The 17,616-nt window shown below is 38.5% G+C and overlaps 1 protein-coding gene across 1 annotated transcript in view; it reads left to right on the top strand.

The window, feature by feature from the left end:
* FAF1 (Fas associated factor 1) overlaps positions 1–17,616 on the top strand; it is a 469,659-nt gene that overhangs the window by 420,117 nt on the left and 31,926 nt on the right. The window contains exons 20-22 of the mRNA XM_024739340.1: positions 4,668–4,748; positions 5,816–5,893; positions 9,626–9,841. Coding sequence (XP_024595108.1) covers positions 4,668–4,748; positions 5,816–5,893; positions 9,626–9,841 — 375 coding nt within the window. The remainder of the gene's footprint in view (positions 1–4,667; positions 4,749–5,815; positions 5,894–9,625; positions 9,842–17,616) is intronic.

Below are 17,616 nucleotides of genomic sequence, written 5' to 3'. Positions count from 1 at the left end.
GCATGGCTATATTCCAGTAAAACTTTATTTACAAAAATAGGCTACAGGCCAGCTTTGTCCCAAAGACCACAGTTTGCTGACCTGTGATTGAAAGTAAGCTTCTTCCTCCTGTCTTATCTGTCTGTCTTCAGGAAGGAATCCTGACTGGAGAAGTGGCCACAGAATGTAGTATTTAGATTCTATCAAACACCATTACATCATCTCTGTTGCATGCGTGTACACACACACACACACACGCCCCAAAAAAATCTCCAGAGCATTTAGCTTGACTTTCCATGTAAAAAGGTAGGTCCTGGTCCTAGTATTTAACTATTTTTCTGCACCAGAGTGGATGAACTTTCCCCATTTATGGCTTTCCTGCAGGCAAAAATAACATCCCAACCACTTGTCACTTAAGCAGTATACATTACTTTTAAGCAAGCTTCTTAAGCAGTGCTTTGCTAAATTAACTGTGCATAGGAATCACCTGGAGAATTTATTAAAATTCATATTCTGATTCAGTCAGTCTCGGGTGGAGCCTAAGATTCTACATTTCTGACAAGCTTCCAGTTGACTTCAGTGCTGCTTGTTCTTGGACCACACTTTTGTTAGCAAGGTTCTAAGTACTATTTCTGTTATTACAACCCAGTCATCCAAGGTCTTACCACTGGATCCACAGAATCAAGAGCTGGTCTTCTTCAGGTGAGGTGGCATTCAAAGCTGTGTTTGACTATGATGACTTCAGTCAATTTGTTTGTTTATTCAGTTTGGTAGTTTCTATAGAACTAGAAGTTACCATTTGAGATGGTCCTTGGCCGCTTATTCTTACTTTCATCCATACTGGAAAATTCGAAAACATTATCTCTTTGAGTATTGCTCCATTCTTTATATTCCCTTCTAGGGTTCCTAGCAGATGCATGTTAGGCACTCATTATATCCTCCATGTCCACATAACTTCTCTATTATATCTTATTTCTCTGTGTCTCTCCATGTTGCAATTTAGGTAATTTCTTCAGATTACTTCCACTTTATTAATTCTCTCTTCATCTGTGTCCAAGCTGCTGTTTAATCCATACATTAATTTTTTCAGTATTATTAATCACTTATTTTCTAAAGCTATATTGAAGTATAATTATATAAACTGTACCTATATAAACTGTCCAATTTTTAAAAGTTTTGACATACATATACACTAATAAAATCTTTACCACAATCAAAATAGTGAACATATCCATCACTCTCAGAAGTTTCCTCATGAACCTTGTAATCCCTTTCTTCTGCCTCTACCTCCCAACCATTCAAGTCCCATGCACCCACTGATCTTTCTGTCACTATAGATTTATTTGCATTTTCTCAAGTTTTATGAAAAATTGAACCATACAGTATATACTCTTTAGTCTGACTTCTTTCACTCAGCATAATTATTTTGAGGTTAATCCGTGCTGTGGCATGTATCAGTAATTCATTCCTTTTAATTGCTGAGTAGTACTCTGTTGTGTGGACATACAGCAATTTTATAAATTTTTTTTGATTCTAGTAATATTTTTTAATAGAAGCAGAATTCATGTAGCATACAGTTAATTATTATAATGTGCATTATTCAGTGACATTCTGTGTATTCACAGTGTTGTGCAGCCAGCACCTAGCAATACTAACAATGCTACATTTAAGAATAATTTCACATTTGCATTACAATTTTTTGCATGAGTGCCTTTTTAAAAACAAGTTAAAGAAAATGCAGCAAATAGCTCAGATTACACAATATTGTTCTTTCAGATTAGCTCATCTCTCTCTCTCTCTCAAACTGTGGCCTGCCTCTATAACCCCACTACTAGTGTGATGCCTAAAGTAAAATTGGTGCTTAATGAATATTTGTGAGAAGGAAAGGAGGGAAGAGAAACAGAAGAGAGAGAAGTGGAGAGGGAAGGAAGTTAGCTGGTTCAAGAAGTCCTCTCACAACAGGTGCCACATTTTGTGGCAGGGATCCCTGTATTTAATGGCCTTTCGTATCTGCAACAGTCTGTTTTAAAACAGAGCTGTTTACTTAGAATGCTTTTATTACAAACTGTATTTGTGCTCAGAGAGGGCTTCCAGCTGTGGTAGCTTTTAGAAGGTCCCTTTGTGTGTGTACATAGTGTCATAACGGGTCGTGTCTGCCCAGCCAGTCAATTTCATTGACTCAGATAGGGCCACTTTATGAATGAGCTATATCATTTTCCTCCTTAATTTTTACTCTAGACAGTAAATGTTTTATGCCTGGAAAGACGGTTCATTTATTCAACAGATGCTTATTAAATACCTCCCAAAAGCTAGGCATTATGTGAAACACTTGGAATACAGAGGTATGTAATATAGACAAGATCCCTGCCTTTATGGTGCTTGGAAACACTTGGAATACAGAGGTATGTAATATAGACAAGATCCCTGCCTTTATGGTGCTTACAGGGACTCTCACATTAAATAAATAATCATACGATAATTGATACAATTGTGATAAACGTTTTAAAGGGGAAGGACAGAATGCTACAAGAGAAATCTAAACTAATTTGAAAAGGTGGAGTCATGAAAGTATGTTACAATTAAAATCCTAAACATCTTAAATATTTCCCTACTTGAAATGTAAAAAGATAAGATTACTCCCATAGGTTGTTGATAATATTAGGAATATCTAAATTTGGAAAGATAGAGTTGTTCAGAGAGGCACAGTTTCCTTAAAAATTCAATTCTTTAATTTAATAAATGACTGAAAAGGGAGACAGTGTTTACCCAAGAACACACAGCTTACTACTAGCAGGGCTAGGAGTTGAACACAGGTCTTCTAATCTCCTCATTACCTCTCCTTGGTGACATAAAAAAATGAAGACATTATACATCAACTATAGATCAGCCATGGCCAAATGAACTATTAAGTGTCCAGTCTGTACAAGCTTGTATATTGAGTGGGCAGAGGTGCTTACAGAGTAAATGCAAATGCAAATATAAAGAAAAACATACAGAATATGTCCTATCAGGCTGATTGTATCTGGTCATAGTAAAACTTCAGTATATAGACCAAAGTAGGAAATACCCAGTTGGAATCAGTGAAAATATCTTTAAAGGAAGATGCTTCTGTTGCTTTAAAATAAAAATACTAATAGCTAAGTACGTCTCCAAGTAGGAGTTTTTAAAACCTGTTTTTATTCATGTGTCATATTACATGACACGTAAATTATCTTGACTACTTTGCAGCCTAAGTGGTCTCTCAGGTTAAACATTGTTCCTGATATTTTGCCCCAACATATAATTTCTCTGGCATACTCTTTTATCACAGATGGTATAGCAATTAGCTTCAGGCCAACAACATCTAATTTTTCCTAATTTTTTATTTGAAAGATTAGGAATCAATGAAATGCTACTATTTATACCAGAGATTGTGGACTTAATGGAATCATTGAAACCAAAAGGAGTATGAGGCTTCAAGAAGACCAGTCTTGAATAGATATCAGAGGGAGTACCTAAGACAGTGCTGAGCATACACTCAGCCTGAGCAAGCATATATTGAACTGAGGAGACAAAAAGAAAGAATTACATTAAACTATATGAAATTTACATTTTTATAGGTCAAAACCAGTCAGATGTTGGTAACTTATGTATGATTCAGCCTATTGTGCAAAATGACCAGAAAGGGGGCTTCCCTGGTGGTGCAGTAGTTGAGAGTCCGCCTGCCGATGCAGGGGACACGGGTTCGTGCCCCGGTCCGGGAGGATCCCACATGCTATGGAGCGGCTGGGCCCGTGAGCCATGGCCGCTGAGCCTGCGCGTCCGGAGCCTGTGCTCCGCAACGGGAGAGGCCACAGCAGTGAGAGGCCCGCGTACCGCAAAAAAAAAAAAAAATGACCAGAAAGGGAACCTATACTCTAATGTCAGCAGGTGTGGGTATTTATTAAATTTAAGGACATGTATATTGGCTATACTCCAGAATTTAACAAATAAGAAATTCTGGTGGTTGAATTAACTTTTAATTTTATATGAAATCACAATTTAAATGTACGCAGATGGCATAATCACTTCAGACACTAAAAATATTCTAAAAGATCTTCAACTTAGATAACTTACATTATCCACACTTCATGAGTGTGAATGTTGTCGGGATATACTTATTTGATAACCAAGCTTTAGTGGTGTGATATGGACTAAAGTTAAGCAGGGTATTTTGCTTTCAACCTCTTTCTGTGCTGACCAGATTACTTCCTAGTCCTTTCCCAGTCCTTAGTCCCAGTGCTGATAATCTCCAAGTTTATCTTAGAAAAATCAGGAGTAAAGGAGAAGGGAACTAATCAGTGAAAATGAACTAAATGTGAGGTACTTTGCTAGACAGTTTATATATCATTGCATTGAATTCTCACAGCCCTATGAGACAAATGTTATTTCTTTTTTACAGTTGAGGAAACTGAGACCTAAAGAGATTAAATAAGTTGCCCAAGGTCACACAATTCGTAAGTGGTAGACTAGGCTTCAAACATTATTTTCACTATCTACTGTGCTACTCACCTTATTACTTGTTAGCTTATTTATATTGTACACTTTAAAAGTGTCTTGTTTAATTATAATAAATTTACACAGGAGTAAGACAAGGGGATTATTATTGTTTTTTTCTTTAAAAACAGTAATGTGGTAAAATGCATTTGAATATTTTCCTTTCTTTTAAGGACGAACGAGAAGCCAGAGAAAATGTGAAGAGAGAACAAGACGAGGCCTATCGCCTTTCACTTGAGGCTGACAGAGCAAAGGTAGGTTTGGTCAGGGGACTTCTGGGATAAAGAACTCAATCCTAAATAGTCTTTCATTATTTAAATGCCAGCCCTTTAATCATTTTGAAACCTAAGAGAGTTGGGTTTGCAGTGGAGAAAGCTAGTTTCAATTAACAGAAAGAATATAATTCTACCTCAGGTTCTTAAAGCATGGTTCATTTTGACAAGATAAGTTTTTTCAAGAATAATGAGAAGTGAAAACAAAAATGGGCCTAGTGTTTACTTCATTTGTTTTTAATCAGTCTGTGGTAAAATCTAGCAATGTTTAAAAAGCTCTTCAGGTGATTTTAATGTGCAGTCAGGGTTGAGAACCACTGACTTATTTAATGCTTCTCGAGCATTAAATGCTTCTGTACTGGGCATTGAAGGAGAGGAAAATGAATAAGCCACTCTTTCTGCCTTCAAAAGAAGGCTCACATTGTGCTGCAGAGTAGATTCAGTCAAGAGCACAGATAGCTGGAACACTTAGGCAAGGATCCTAAATGTTGTAAGGGAAGCCCTGAGTTCTGTGAGAGTTCAATGAACAGGATTTTCAGTGGAAAGTTTTTTCCAGCTTTTTTGGAGAGCCAAGAAATGGGAATGTACTAGGCAGGGTTTCATAGAAGAGACTGTATATTTGAACTGGATAGAGAAAGGGGGGCAGGAGAGGAAGTAATGTATGCTAGCAGCAAGGAGCCAGAAAGCATGGGTTCAAGATAGAGGCTGATGTGAATAGAGTTTTGATATTTGGGTACAGGGGAGGTGGCAGAAAAGGCCAGAAAGGAAGACCAGAGAAAGGTCTGAAGGATCTTGAATGCTACACTACCCAGAGCTACCTAAATGTTTGAATAGGAACCCACCATGATCATAGAGGTATGCTTCGTTGTTGCTTTTATTTCCATCCTTGTTCCAGAGAGAAACACTTTCATTACCACAGTGTACCTCTGGGCCATGCTGAAAATGAACTTTTTTTCTTTTCTTTTTCTTTCTCTTTTATTTCTTTTCTTTTTTAAAAAAAGTAGGCCAGTGTTTATTAAGTGTTGGATTCCTTTCTCTTTTATCAACAGAGGGAAGCTCATGAGAGAGAGATGGCAGAACAGTTTCGTTTGGAACAGATTCGCAAAGAACAAGAAGAGGAACGTGAGGTAGAGCATAATTTTTAGAAAAGTTATTCAAATGCTAGGTCTATTTCCATTGCATTTGATACTAAGGATGTTAATATTTCCTACAACTTCTTTCCACTTTTCCCAGATTCATTTTGATATGGAAGACTAATTTTCTTTAGAAGAATCATTCCCAATCTATCGTGTTGAACTCTGAGAAAACTTGAACTTGTACTAGATTCATGGTTTTCTATTCTTTCCAATTCCTCTCCCCTTTCTTGCCTGACAAATATTCCCATCCTTCCTAAATATTGTCTCACCCAAAAAACACAAAGACTGTATTTTCTCGCCTTTTCCCAGGCTTGACTTTACCCACCAAAAGACACTGGGAGTTACTTCTGCAACATCTTTCACTGGGCCCCCCTATATGTGAGAAATCCATTTAGCTTGGCTGATTTTTTTCCACCCTGAGTTCAGGTCATGTCTGTGACAATATAGAGAATTTTTTCATTCACTCATTTGGCAAATATTTTTTTGACTACTTAGTGTGTGTCCAAAATCTGTTAGGAAGTAGGGATACAGATGTGGGCCCTCTGCTCCAGGAGTTCATAGTCTTGTAAAAATAGAATTACATACTATATATAAAAGTTATTATAGAGATTTACCTAAAGTACAATGGGAAAAAAGAGAAAGGGTGTCAAATGACTTCCTAGGATGACTCACAAAAAACGGCTTTTAAAACTTTTTTCTAGACATGGGATTAATGGCAAAACTCACTTATAAATAGAGGAAGCCATCTAACAAGTGATAGAAAGACCTGGAGGGCCCTAACTTGGGCTGATGAAAACTCCGTTAGTCATCACTCTTGGTCAGAGGATGCCACCTCGTAACTTATTCAACAAATTTTTTTAATTAAAGTATAGTTGGTTTACAATGTTGTGCTAGTTTCAGGTGTACAGCAAAGTTATTCAGATATATATATATAATATATATAATATATTATATATATATATATATATATATATATGCTATACAGTAAATCCTTGTTGTTTATTTTATACATAGTAGGGTATGTCTGTTAATGCCATACTCCTAATTTATCCCTCCCCACCTCTAACCCCCTATGGTAACCATAATATTTGTCTTTCTTGGTCTGACTTACTTCACTTAGTATGATCATCTTTAGGTCTATCCATGTTGCTGCAAATGGCAATATTTCATTCTTTTTTATGGCTGAGTAATATTCCATTGTATATATGTAGCACATATTTTTTATCCATTCATCTGTTGATGGACACTTAAGTTGCTTCCATGACTTGGCTGTTGTAAATAGTGCTGCTATGAGCATTGGGGTGCATGTATCTTTTCAAATTAGAGTTTTCGTCTTTTCCAGATATATGCCCAGGAGTAGGATTGCTAGATCATATGGTAGTTCTAGTTTTAGTTTTTTAAGAAACCTCCATACTGTTCTCCATAATGGCTGCACCAATTTACATTCCCATTCTCCCAGTGTAGGAGAGTTCCCTTTTCTCTACACCCTCTCCAGTATCAGTAAATGATTTTTGAGCAAGAACTATGCTAGGTACTGAAAGAGAAACAAAGGACAGTAAGACATTTTCTGCCTGCAAAGAGAGATTACATCTTGTAGGAAAGATACAACATGTCTACAAGTAACAGCAAATCAAGGGAAAACGTGCTAAATAACGTAACAGAAATAAAAGCAAAATACTTAGAGTTCAGGGGCAAAGTAAAAATCTTTCACAGTTTTTGGAATTCAGTCAACACTACAGAAGGACTGATATTTGAGCCAGGTCTTGAGAGATGTGTAAGATTTCACTGTTTGGAAATCAGAGTTTATTCATGTTCAAACACTTATCAAGTGCCTATCACACAAGCACGAAATACTATGCCTGACAAACTCTAGTATCTGTCCATGCTGAGGACTCTCAGTAATGGAAGGTAGAAAATATTTTGTTGAACATCTTCTGTGTATCAACTACTCTGCTACCTGCTTTACCTATGCTTACTCATTGACCATTAAAACAAGCTACAAGGGAAGAGATTTCTCTTTTTTTTTTTTAATTATTTTTATTTATTTATTTTTGGCTGTGTTGGGTCTTCGTTGCTGTGCACGGGCTTTCTCTAGTTGCAGCAGGCAGGGGCTACTCTTCGTTGCAGTGCGCAGGTTTCTCATTGCTGTGGCTTCTCTTGTTGTGGAGCACAAGCTCTAGGTGCACGGGCTTCAGTAGTTGTGGCTCGGGCTTTAAAGCGCAGGCTCACTAGTTGTGGCGCAGGGGCTTAGTTGCTCCGCAGCATGGGGGATCTTCCCGGACCAGGGCTCAAACCCATGTCCCCTGCATTGGCAGGCGGATTCTTAACCACTGCGCCACCAGGGAAGACCCAGTTAACTTATTTTTATTTTCCTTTTGAATGATATAAGAATTTTAAGGCTATGAATTTCCTCTGAGCACTGCTTTAAATGAATCCCAGAGATTCCAATATGAATATGAAATTTCAACAATTGTTTTCTAGATATTCTGTAGTTTTCATTATATTTCCCCTTTTACCTGAGAGTTGTTTAATAGGGTTTTTGTTGTTGTTGTTTTTTCTCCAAAAGGAGTGACACCAACTTTGAAAATTGTGTTGAGATTTTAGAGAACATATATCCCAATTTCTCTCACTCATGTTAATTGGGGGAAATTTTTGTTTTCCCTATTGATGAAAATTGGGAACATGGAAATGTGAAAGTAACCAGGAACACAATGTAACTGTGAAGCTGAGCATGCTAATACCAGGCTTACATGTCTAAGGAACCTGCCACAGTTCTAGGAACAAAAAGGTTTTAGTGAATTTCTGCTACAGGCAGGGACATCAGAGATCTTTAAACTCCTTCCACTGGAATATCTTGAATGTGAAACAACGTAATGCTAGATTGAGAACTAGAGCCCAACTCTAGCCATGAGATCTCCCAACAGTTTACCCCACCTGTTTGAGTCTGTGCCACATCTAGGTCCAGAAATGTGGACTTGGCCAAATCTCACAGCAGTTTAGTGGCAAAGCTGGAACTAGGACCATAGTCTCCTGCCCCCAATAAGCCTGATATTTTAATTTCTTTCCATTCCATTTTTTTATTGTAGCAAAATATATATAACAAAAATTTGCCTTTTTAACCCTTCTTAAGTACAGTTGAGTGGCATGAATTACATTCACAGTCTTGCAACCACGACCATTATTTCCAAACATTTTCATCAACCCAAACAGAGTCTTTCCTCCATTTTGTCGTTAATATATTATCCAGAATTCTACAAAATCTTCAGTCATTTCTACTTGGGAAATGTATGTTCTCTCTCTCTTTTGTGCGCTCGCGCTCTCTCTCCCTCTCTCTTTCTCCACCCCCATCTGTGTGTGTGTGTATTCACGTGCACACACGTCTTTTGCAAATGCTTCTAATAGCCTTAATTTATGCCCTAGAAAGGAATCACAAATACCTGAGCCCTTCAGTAAAAAATAAATTACCTTTCTTCTCTGTGTAGTTACCTATCAATTTAATGTGTCATCAAGGTGGGATTTATTTTAATTAATTGCTTATTGGGCTAATATTAAGAAAATGAAAAACACATAATTCTGTTGTCCAAGCATTAGGCTTAGTTAATAAATGGGCAATAGCTTTTGATGAGTTTCTAGGAAGCAGCAGGTTTTTTCTCGTCTCTCCCTCCCCCACCCCCCACAATTCCATCCATCAACAGTTTAACACCTGATTTTTGCCCTCTTTAGGCCATCAGACTCTCCTTAGAGCAGGCCCTGCCTCCAGAGCCAAAGGAAGAAAATGCTGAACCTGTGAGCAAACTGCGGATCCGGACACCCAGTGGCGAGTTCCTCGAGCGGCGTTTCCTGGCCAGCAATAAGCTCCAGATCGTCTTTGATTTTGTAGCTTCCAAAGGATTTCCATGGGATGAATTCAAGTTACTGAGTACCTTTCCTAGGAGAGATGTAAGTTCCCATACCTATCTCGGGAAGTGTGTCCAGATGGGAGATAGCCCATCATTAGGGCTGGACAAAGTAGTCCAAGAAAAGTGCCATGGCACAACTTACCACAAGACCACACACTCAGGAGTCCTTCTTTGTTCTGCACACCTTTCTCTCCTCAGCCTTTGGAGAAGGTATGGCTTCCCAGGCCAGCAGACATGTGCCTAATAGCCTAGGTAAGAAATTAGGTACTAGGTCTTCCTTCCTGGTTGTTTCCCCTATTCCAGCACTCATACAGGCTTTCCCAAGATTTCATCTCTGTATACCTTAGGGTAGATCTGAGAATTATGTGCTTAACAGCTTAACAGTCAGATCAGGGTCAATGATCATAGGTTCGTGAACAAGTCATTGCTAAACCAAGAGTATTTTGTGATTTGACAGTTCTTACTAGCCTGGGAAGTCAGGGAGGGTGAACTATATTCACTGTGTATCTGTATTTCAGCAAGGCTTTTGATAGTCTCTCATAGTATTCTGGGGAAAAATAGAGAGATGTAAATCGACAGGTAGATTCATTGCTGATTAAATGGATGTGTCCAGAAACTGTTGACTAAGAGACTGCCCTCTCCCTGGAGGGAAACAAGAGGTTCTATATTTAATTCTTTATTACTCATCACACTTATTGGCAACTTAAATGAAGACGTTATCAGGTTTATGGATTATGAAAAATAAGATTCAAGAAAGCCTTAAAATAGTGAAATAATAGGCAAAAATGAACCTAGAAAAATTTTACAGAAATATATAGACATAGAAAGAGATGCCTGCATAGGCTTAGAAAACCAATTGCTCAAGTTTGGGATGAAAGAATCCTGCTTTAGTAGAGGTTATTGTCGTTGAATTAAGCTGAATATACATTAATAATCTGTTGTGACTCCCAACAAAAAGCCAGCTGCATTTTTAGAGGTATAATCCCAACAAGAGAATAACAAGTTGTAGTCAACTGTTTACAAAGATAAATGACCCCTGAGTAGTCCTTAGACTCCATGCTGAAACTCTGTGCTGTCGCCTGAAGAAACAGGAGATTGGGAGTTCCCTGGCAGTCCAGTGGTTAAGACTCCACGCTCCCAGTTCAGGATGCACAGGGTCGATCCCTGGCCAGGGAACTAAGATCCCACATGCTGCACGGCATGGCCAAAAAAAAAAAAAGCAACAGGAGCTTATCTAGAACAGGGCTGGTAGGAAGGGAAGGGAAGTGGAAATCATATCATTTGGGGAAATACTTTCCTCTAGAGAAGGCACGGCCATGGGAGATGTGATTTTTGTCTTCAGCTACTTGAAAGCCTGCAGTGAAAAAGAGGGATCTGATTTTGTGCAGCTTCAATGATAAAGTGGGACCAGTAAGTTGAAAGTTATTGGGAGACAAATTTGGACCAATGTAAGAAAGCCACTTTCTAAGAAAATATTTTGTGTTGTGAGGTAGTGATTTTTCTATTTTTGGAGATTACGAAGCACTACTGAATTATCACTTTTTTTATAGTAATGGATAAATAGGGAGAAGGAGTCACTCCTGGAGTTCCTACTTTATATGTTCCTACTTTATATGAAAAGGGGCTTAGACTAGCTTATCTCTAAGATACATTTTTTTTTGGGGGGGTGGTATATAGTTGCTTTACAATGTTCTGTTAGTCTCTGTTGTACAATGAAGTGAATTATTAGTGATGCTGAGCATCTTTTCATGTGCCTCTTGGCCATCTGTATGTCTTCTTTGGAGAAATGTCTATTTAGGTCTTCTGCCCATTTTTTTTATTCTGCTGTTTGTTTTTTTGATATTGAGCTTCATGAGCTGTTTGTATATTTTGGTGATTAATCCCTTGTCAATTGCTTCATTTGCAAATATTTTTGCCCATTCTGAGGCTTGTCTTTTCATCTTGTTTATGGTTTTCTTTACTGTGCAGAAGCTTTTAAGTTTCATTAGGTCCCATTTGTTTATTTTTGTTTTTATTTTCATTACTCTAAGAGGTGGGTCAAAAATTATCTTGCTGTGAATTATGTCAAAGAGTGTTCTTATGTTTTCCTCTAAGAGTTTTGTTTTGTTTTGTTTTTTTAACTTATTTTATTTTTGGCTGCATTGGGTCTTCATTGCTGCACGCGGACTTTTCTCTGGTTGCAGTGAGCAGGGGCTACTCTTCATTGTGGTGTGCAGGCTTCTCATTGTGGTGGCTTCTCTTGTTGGGAGCACTGGCTCTAGGCACGGGGGCTTCAGTAGTTGTGGCGCACAGGCTTAGTTGCTCCACAGCATGTGGGATCTTCCCGTATCAGGGCTCAACCCATGACTCCTGCATTGGCGGGTGGATTCTTAACCACTGTGCCACCAGGGAAGCCCCCCTCTAAGAGTTCTATAGTGTCCAGTCTTACATTTAGGTCTTTAATCCACTTTTAGTTTATTTTTGGGTATGGTGTTAGGGAGTGTTCTAATTTCATTCCTTTACATGTAGCTGTCCAGTTTTCCCAGCACTACTTATTGAAGAGACTGTCTTTTCTCCATTGTATATCCTTGCCTCCTTTGTCATAGATTAGTTGAGCATAGATGCACGGGTTTATCTCTGGTCTTTCTATCCTGTTCCATTGATCTATATTTCTGTTTTTGTGCCAGTACCATATTGTCTTGATGACTGTAGCTTTGTAATACAGTCTGAAGTCAGGGAGTCTGATTTCTCCAGCTCCGTTGTTTTCCCTCAAGTTTGCTTCAGCTATTCAGGGTCTTTTGTGTCTCCATACAAATTTTAAGATTTTTTGGTTCATAAAAAATCATTTCTGTAAAAAATACCATTGGTAATTTGATACAGATTGCACTGAATCTGTAGATTGCTTTGGGTAGTATAGTCATTTTCACAGTATTGACTCTTCCAATCCAAGAACATGGTATATCTCTCCATCTGTCTGTGTCATCTTTGATTTCTTTCATCACTGTCTTATACTTTTCTGAGTAGAGTTCTTTTACCTCCTTATGTAGGTTTATTCCTAGGTATTTAATTCTTTTTTGTTGCAGTGGTAAATGGGAGTGTTTCCTTAATTTCTCTTTCTGATTTTTCATTGTTAGTGTATAGGAATGCAAGAGATTTCTGTGCATTAATTTTGTATCATGCAACTTTACCAAATTTATTGATTAGCTCTAGTAGTCTTCTGGTGGCATCTTTAGGATTATCTATGTATAGTATCATGTCATCTGCAAACAGTTTTACTTCTTCTTTTCCAATTTGTATTCCTTTTATTTATTTTTCTTCTGATTGCTGTGGCTAGGACTTCCAAGACTATGTTGAATAATACTGGCAAGAGTGGACATCCTTGTCTTGCTCCTGATCTTCGAGGAAATGCTTTCAGTTTTTCACCATTGAGAATGATGTTTACTGTGGGTTTGTTGTATATGGCCTTTATTATGTTGAGGTAGGCCACTTTCTGTGCCCACTTTCTGGAGAGTTTTTATCATAAATAGTTTTGAATTTTGTCAGAAGCTTTTTATGCATCTATTCAGATGACCATATGGTTTTTATTCTTCAGTTTGTTAACATGGTGTATCACATTGATTGATTTGCATATATTAAAGAATCCTTGCATCCCTGGGATGAATCCCACTTGATCATGGTGTATGATCCTTTTAATGTGTTGTTGGATTCTGTTTGCTAGTATTTTGCTGAGGATTTTTGCATCTATATTCATGAGTGATATTGGCCTGTAATTTTCTTTTTTTTGTAGTATCTTTGTCTGGTTTTGGTATCAGGGTGATAGTGGCCTCATAGAATGACTTTGGGAGTGTTCCTTCCTCTGCAATTTTTTTGGAAGAGTTTGAAAAGGATGGGTGTTAGCTCTTCTCTGAATGTTTGATAGAATTCACCTGTGAAGCCATCTGGTCCTGGACTTTTGTTTGTGGGAAGATTTTTAATCACAGTTTCAATTTCATTACTTGTGATTGGTCAGTTTACATGTTCTGTTTCTTCCTGGTTCAGTCTTGGAAGGTTATACCTCTCTAAGAATTTGTCCATTTCTTCCAGGTTGTCCATTTTATTGGCATAGAGTTGCTTGTAGTAGTCTCTTATGATGCTTTGTATTTCTGTGGTGTCCGTTGTAACTTCTTCTTTTTCATTTCTAATTTTATTGATTTGAGTCCTCTCCCTCTTTTTCCTGATGAGTCTGGCTAAAGGTTTTTCAGTTTTGTTTATCTTCTCAAGGAACCAGCTTTTAGGAGATTGATCTTTTCTATTGTTTTCTTTGTTTCTATTTCATTTATTTCTTCTCTGATCTTTATGATTTCTTTCCTTCTCCCAACTTTGAGTTTTGTTTGTTCTTCTTTCTCTAGTTCCTTTAGGTGTAAGGTTAAATTGTTTATTTGAGGTTTTTCTTGTTTCCTGAGGTAGGATTGTATCTCTATAAACTTCCCTCTTAAAACTGCTTTTGCTGCATCCCATAGGTTTTGGATCGTCGTGTTTTCATTGTGATTTGTCTCTAGGTATTTTTTGATTTCCTGTTTGATTTCTTCAGCAATCTCTTGGCTATTTAGTAATGTTATGTTTAGCCTCCATGTGTTTGTGTTTTTTACATTTTTTTCCTTGTAATTTATTTCTAATCTCATAGTGTTGTGGTCAAAAAAGATGCTTGATATGACTTCAATTTTCTTAAATTTACCGAGGCTTGATTTTAGACCCAAGATGTGATCTATCCTGGAGAATGTTCCATGTGCACTTGAGAAGAAAGTGTAATCTGCTGTTTTCAGATGGAATGTCCTGTAAATATCAATTAAATCTATCTGGTCTGTTGTGTCATTTAAAGCTTGTGTTTCCTTGTTAATTTTCTGTCTGGATGATCTGTCCATTGGTGTAAGTGAGGTGTTTAAGTCCCCGACTATTGTTGTGTTACTGTCGATTTCCTCTTTTAGAGCCATTAGCATTTGCCTTATGTTTTGAGGTGCTTCTGTGTTGGGTGCACATATATTTATAATTGTTTAATCTTCTTCTTGGATTGATCCCTTGATCATTATGTAGTGTCCTTCCTTGTCTCTTGTAACATTCTTTATTTTAAAGTCTATTTTCTCTGATATGAGTACTGCTACTCCACGTTTCTTTTGATTTCCATTTACATGGAATATCTTTTTCCATCCCCTCACTTTCAGTCTGTATGTGCCCCTAGGTCTGAAGTGGGTCTCTTGTAGACAGTATATATGTGGGTCTTGTTTTTGTATCCATTCAGCGAGCCTGTGTCTTTTGGTTGGAGCATTTAATCCATTCACATTTAAGGTAATTATAGATATGTATGTTTCTATTACCATTTTCTTAATTGTTTTGGGTTTGTTTTTGTAGGTCCTTTTCTTCTCTTGTGCTTCCCACTTAGAGAAGTTCCTTTAGCATTTGTTGTAGAGCTGGTTTGGTGGTGCTGAATTCTCTTAACTTTTGCTTGTCTGTAAAGTTTTTGATTTCTTCATCGAATCTGAATGAGATCCTTGCCGGGTAGAGTAATCTTGGTTGTAGGTTCTTCCCTTTCATCACTTTAAACATATCGTGCCTCTCCCTTCTGGCTTGTAGAGTTTCTGCTGAGAAATCAGCTGTTAACCTTATGGGAGTTCCCTTGTATGTTATTTGTCATTTTTCCCTTGTTGCTTTTAATGATTTTTCTTTGTCTTTAATTTTTGTCAGTTTGATTACTATGTGTCTCAGCATGTTTCTCCTTGAGTTTATCCTGCCTGGCACCCTCTGTGCTTCCTGGTCTTGGGTGGCTATTTCCTTTACCATGTTAGGGAACTTTTCGACTATAATCTCTTCACATATTTTCTCAGGTCCTTTCTCTCTCTTTTCTCCTTCTGAGACCCCTATAATGTGAATGTTGGTGCATTTAATGTTGTCCCAGAAGTCTCGTAGGCTGTCTTCATTTCTTTTCATTCTTTTTTCTTATTCTGTTCCACAGCAGTGAATTCCACCATTCTGTCTTCCAGGTCACTTATCCGTTCTTCTGCCTCAGTTATTCTGCCATTGAGTCCTTCTAGTGTATTTTTCATTTCAGTTATTGTAATGTTCATCTCTGTTTGTTTGTTCTTTAATTGTTCTAGGTGTTTTTTCTTTAATTCTTCTAGGTCTTTGTTACCCATTTCTTGCATCTTCTCAATCTTTGCTCTATTCTTTTTCTGAGGTCCTGGTTCATCCTCAATATCATTATTCTGAATTCTTTTTCTGGAAGGTTGCCTATCTCCACTTCATTTAGTTGTTTTTCTCGGGTTTTGTCTTGTTTCTTCATTTGGTACATAGACCTCTGCCTTTTCATTTTGTCTTTCTTTCTGTGAATTTGGTTTTCATTCCACAAGCTGGAGGATTGTAGTTCTTGCTTCTGCTGTCTGCCCTCTGGTGGATGAGGCGATCTAAGAGGCTTGTGCAAACTTCCTGATGGGAGGGACTGGTGGTGGGTAGAGTTGGGTGGTGCTCTGTTGGGCAGAGCTCAGTAAAACTTTAATCTACTTGTCTGCTGATGGGTGGGTCTGAGTTCCCTCCCTGTTGGTTGTTTGGCCTGAGGCGTCCCAACACTGGAGCCTACCAGCTCTTTGGTGGGGCTAATGGTGGACTCCAGGAGGGCTCACGCCAAGGAGTACTTCCCAGAACTTCTGCTGCCAGTGTCCTTGTCCCTGCAGTGAACCACAGCCAACCCCCGCCTCTACAGGAGACCCTCCAACACTAACAGGTAGGTCTGGTTCAGTCTCCTGTGGGGTCACTACTCCTTCCTCTGGGTCCTGATGCACACACTACTTTGTGTGTGCCCTCCAAGAGTGGAGTCTCTGTTTCCCCCAGTCCTGTCAAAGTTCTGCAATGAAATCCCACTAGCCTTCCAAGTCTGATTCTCTGGGAATTCCTCCTCCTGTTGCCAGACCCCCAGGTTGGGAAGCCTGACCTGGCTCAGAACCTTCACTCCAGTGGGTGGACTTCTGTGGTATAATTGTTCTCCAGTCTGTGAGTCAGACACACAGCGGTTATGGGGTTTGACTTTATTGTGATTGCGCCCCTCCTACCATGTCATTGTGGCTTCTCCTTTGTCTTTGGATGTGGGGTATCTTTTTTGGTGAGTTCCAGGGTCTTCCTGTTGATGATTGTTCAGCAGTTAGTTGTGATTCCACTGCTCTCGCAGGAAGGAGTGAGCGCATGTCCTTCTACACCACCATCTTGAACCAATCTCCTGAGCTTGTCTTTTAATGCCCAGTCAAATGTCATCTCCTCTGGGAAGCCCTCCCCATCTCCCAAGCTCCTCACCTATGTACCCATTGCAGTTTATACATTCCTCTCTTATACAACTTGTCCTATTTTTCTGTAATCATTTACAGAGACTGTCCATATCATGTTCATGTCTATCTCCCCTGAAGTTCCCAGCATGGTGCCTCACACATAAGTATTCAAGTTACTGTTGTCAAGTGTTAATGACCTCAGGTCTGATCCTAAATCCCTGATTCCAGAGTGAACTAGAGAGGCTGTTCCAAATGAGAACCGGTGCCCTAAGCCCACCCAGATTCCAGACCCAGGCCTAAACCCAGAGAGCCCACCCAGGACTCATTAGACCTCCTAGACCTAGGGGTGGGATGAGAGTTAATGGCCCTTCATCCTTCTCTGAATGCTCTTCCAAGTCTAATGACTAGTGTTTTTGCAAGGCTATTCTGTGACAGCCATCTGTGTCTGCAGGGATTAGGATCTAATTTGTAAAAGTCATCTTAAATTACAGCCAAACTAAAGACTGTTAAAAAGCACATCTTAAGACCTTGCCTTTTTAATAACAAATAA

Source organism: Neophocaena asiaeorientalis, unplaced genomic scaffold (assembly GCF_003031525.2).
Source record: "Neophocaena asiaeorientalis asiaeorientalis breed wild unplaced genomic scaffold, Neophocaena_asiaeorientalis_V1.1 scaffold138, whole genome shotgun sequence".
NCBI classification, from domain to species: Eukaryota; Metazoa; Chordata; class Mammalia; order Artiodactyla; family Phocoenidae; genus Neophocaena; species Neophocaena asiaeorientalis.
This window is presented reverse-complemented; position numbering and strand designations above follow the sequence as displayed.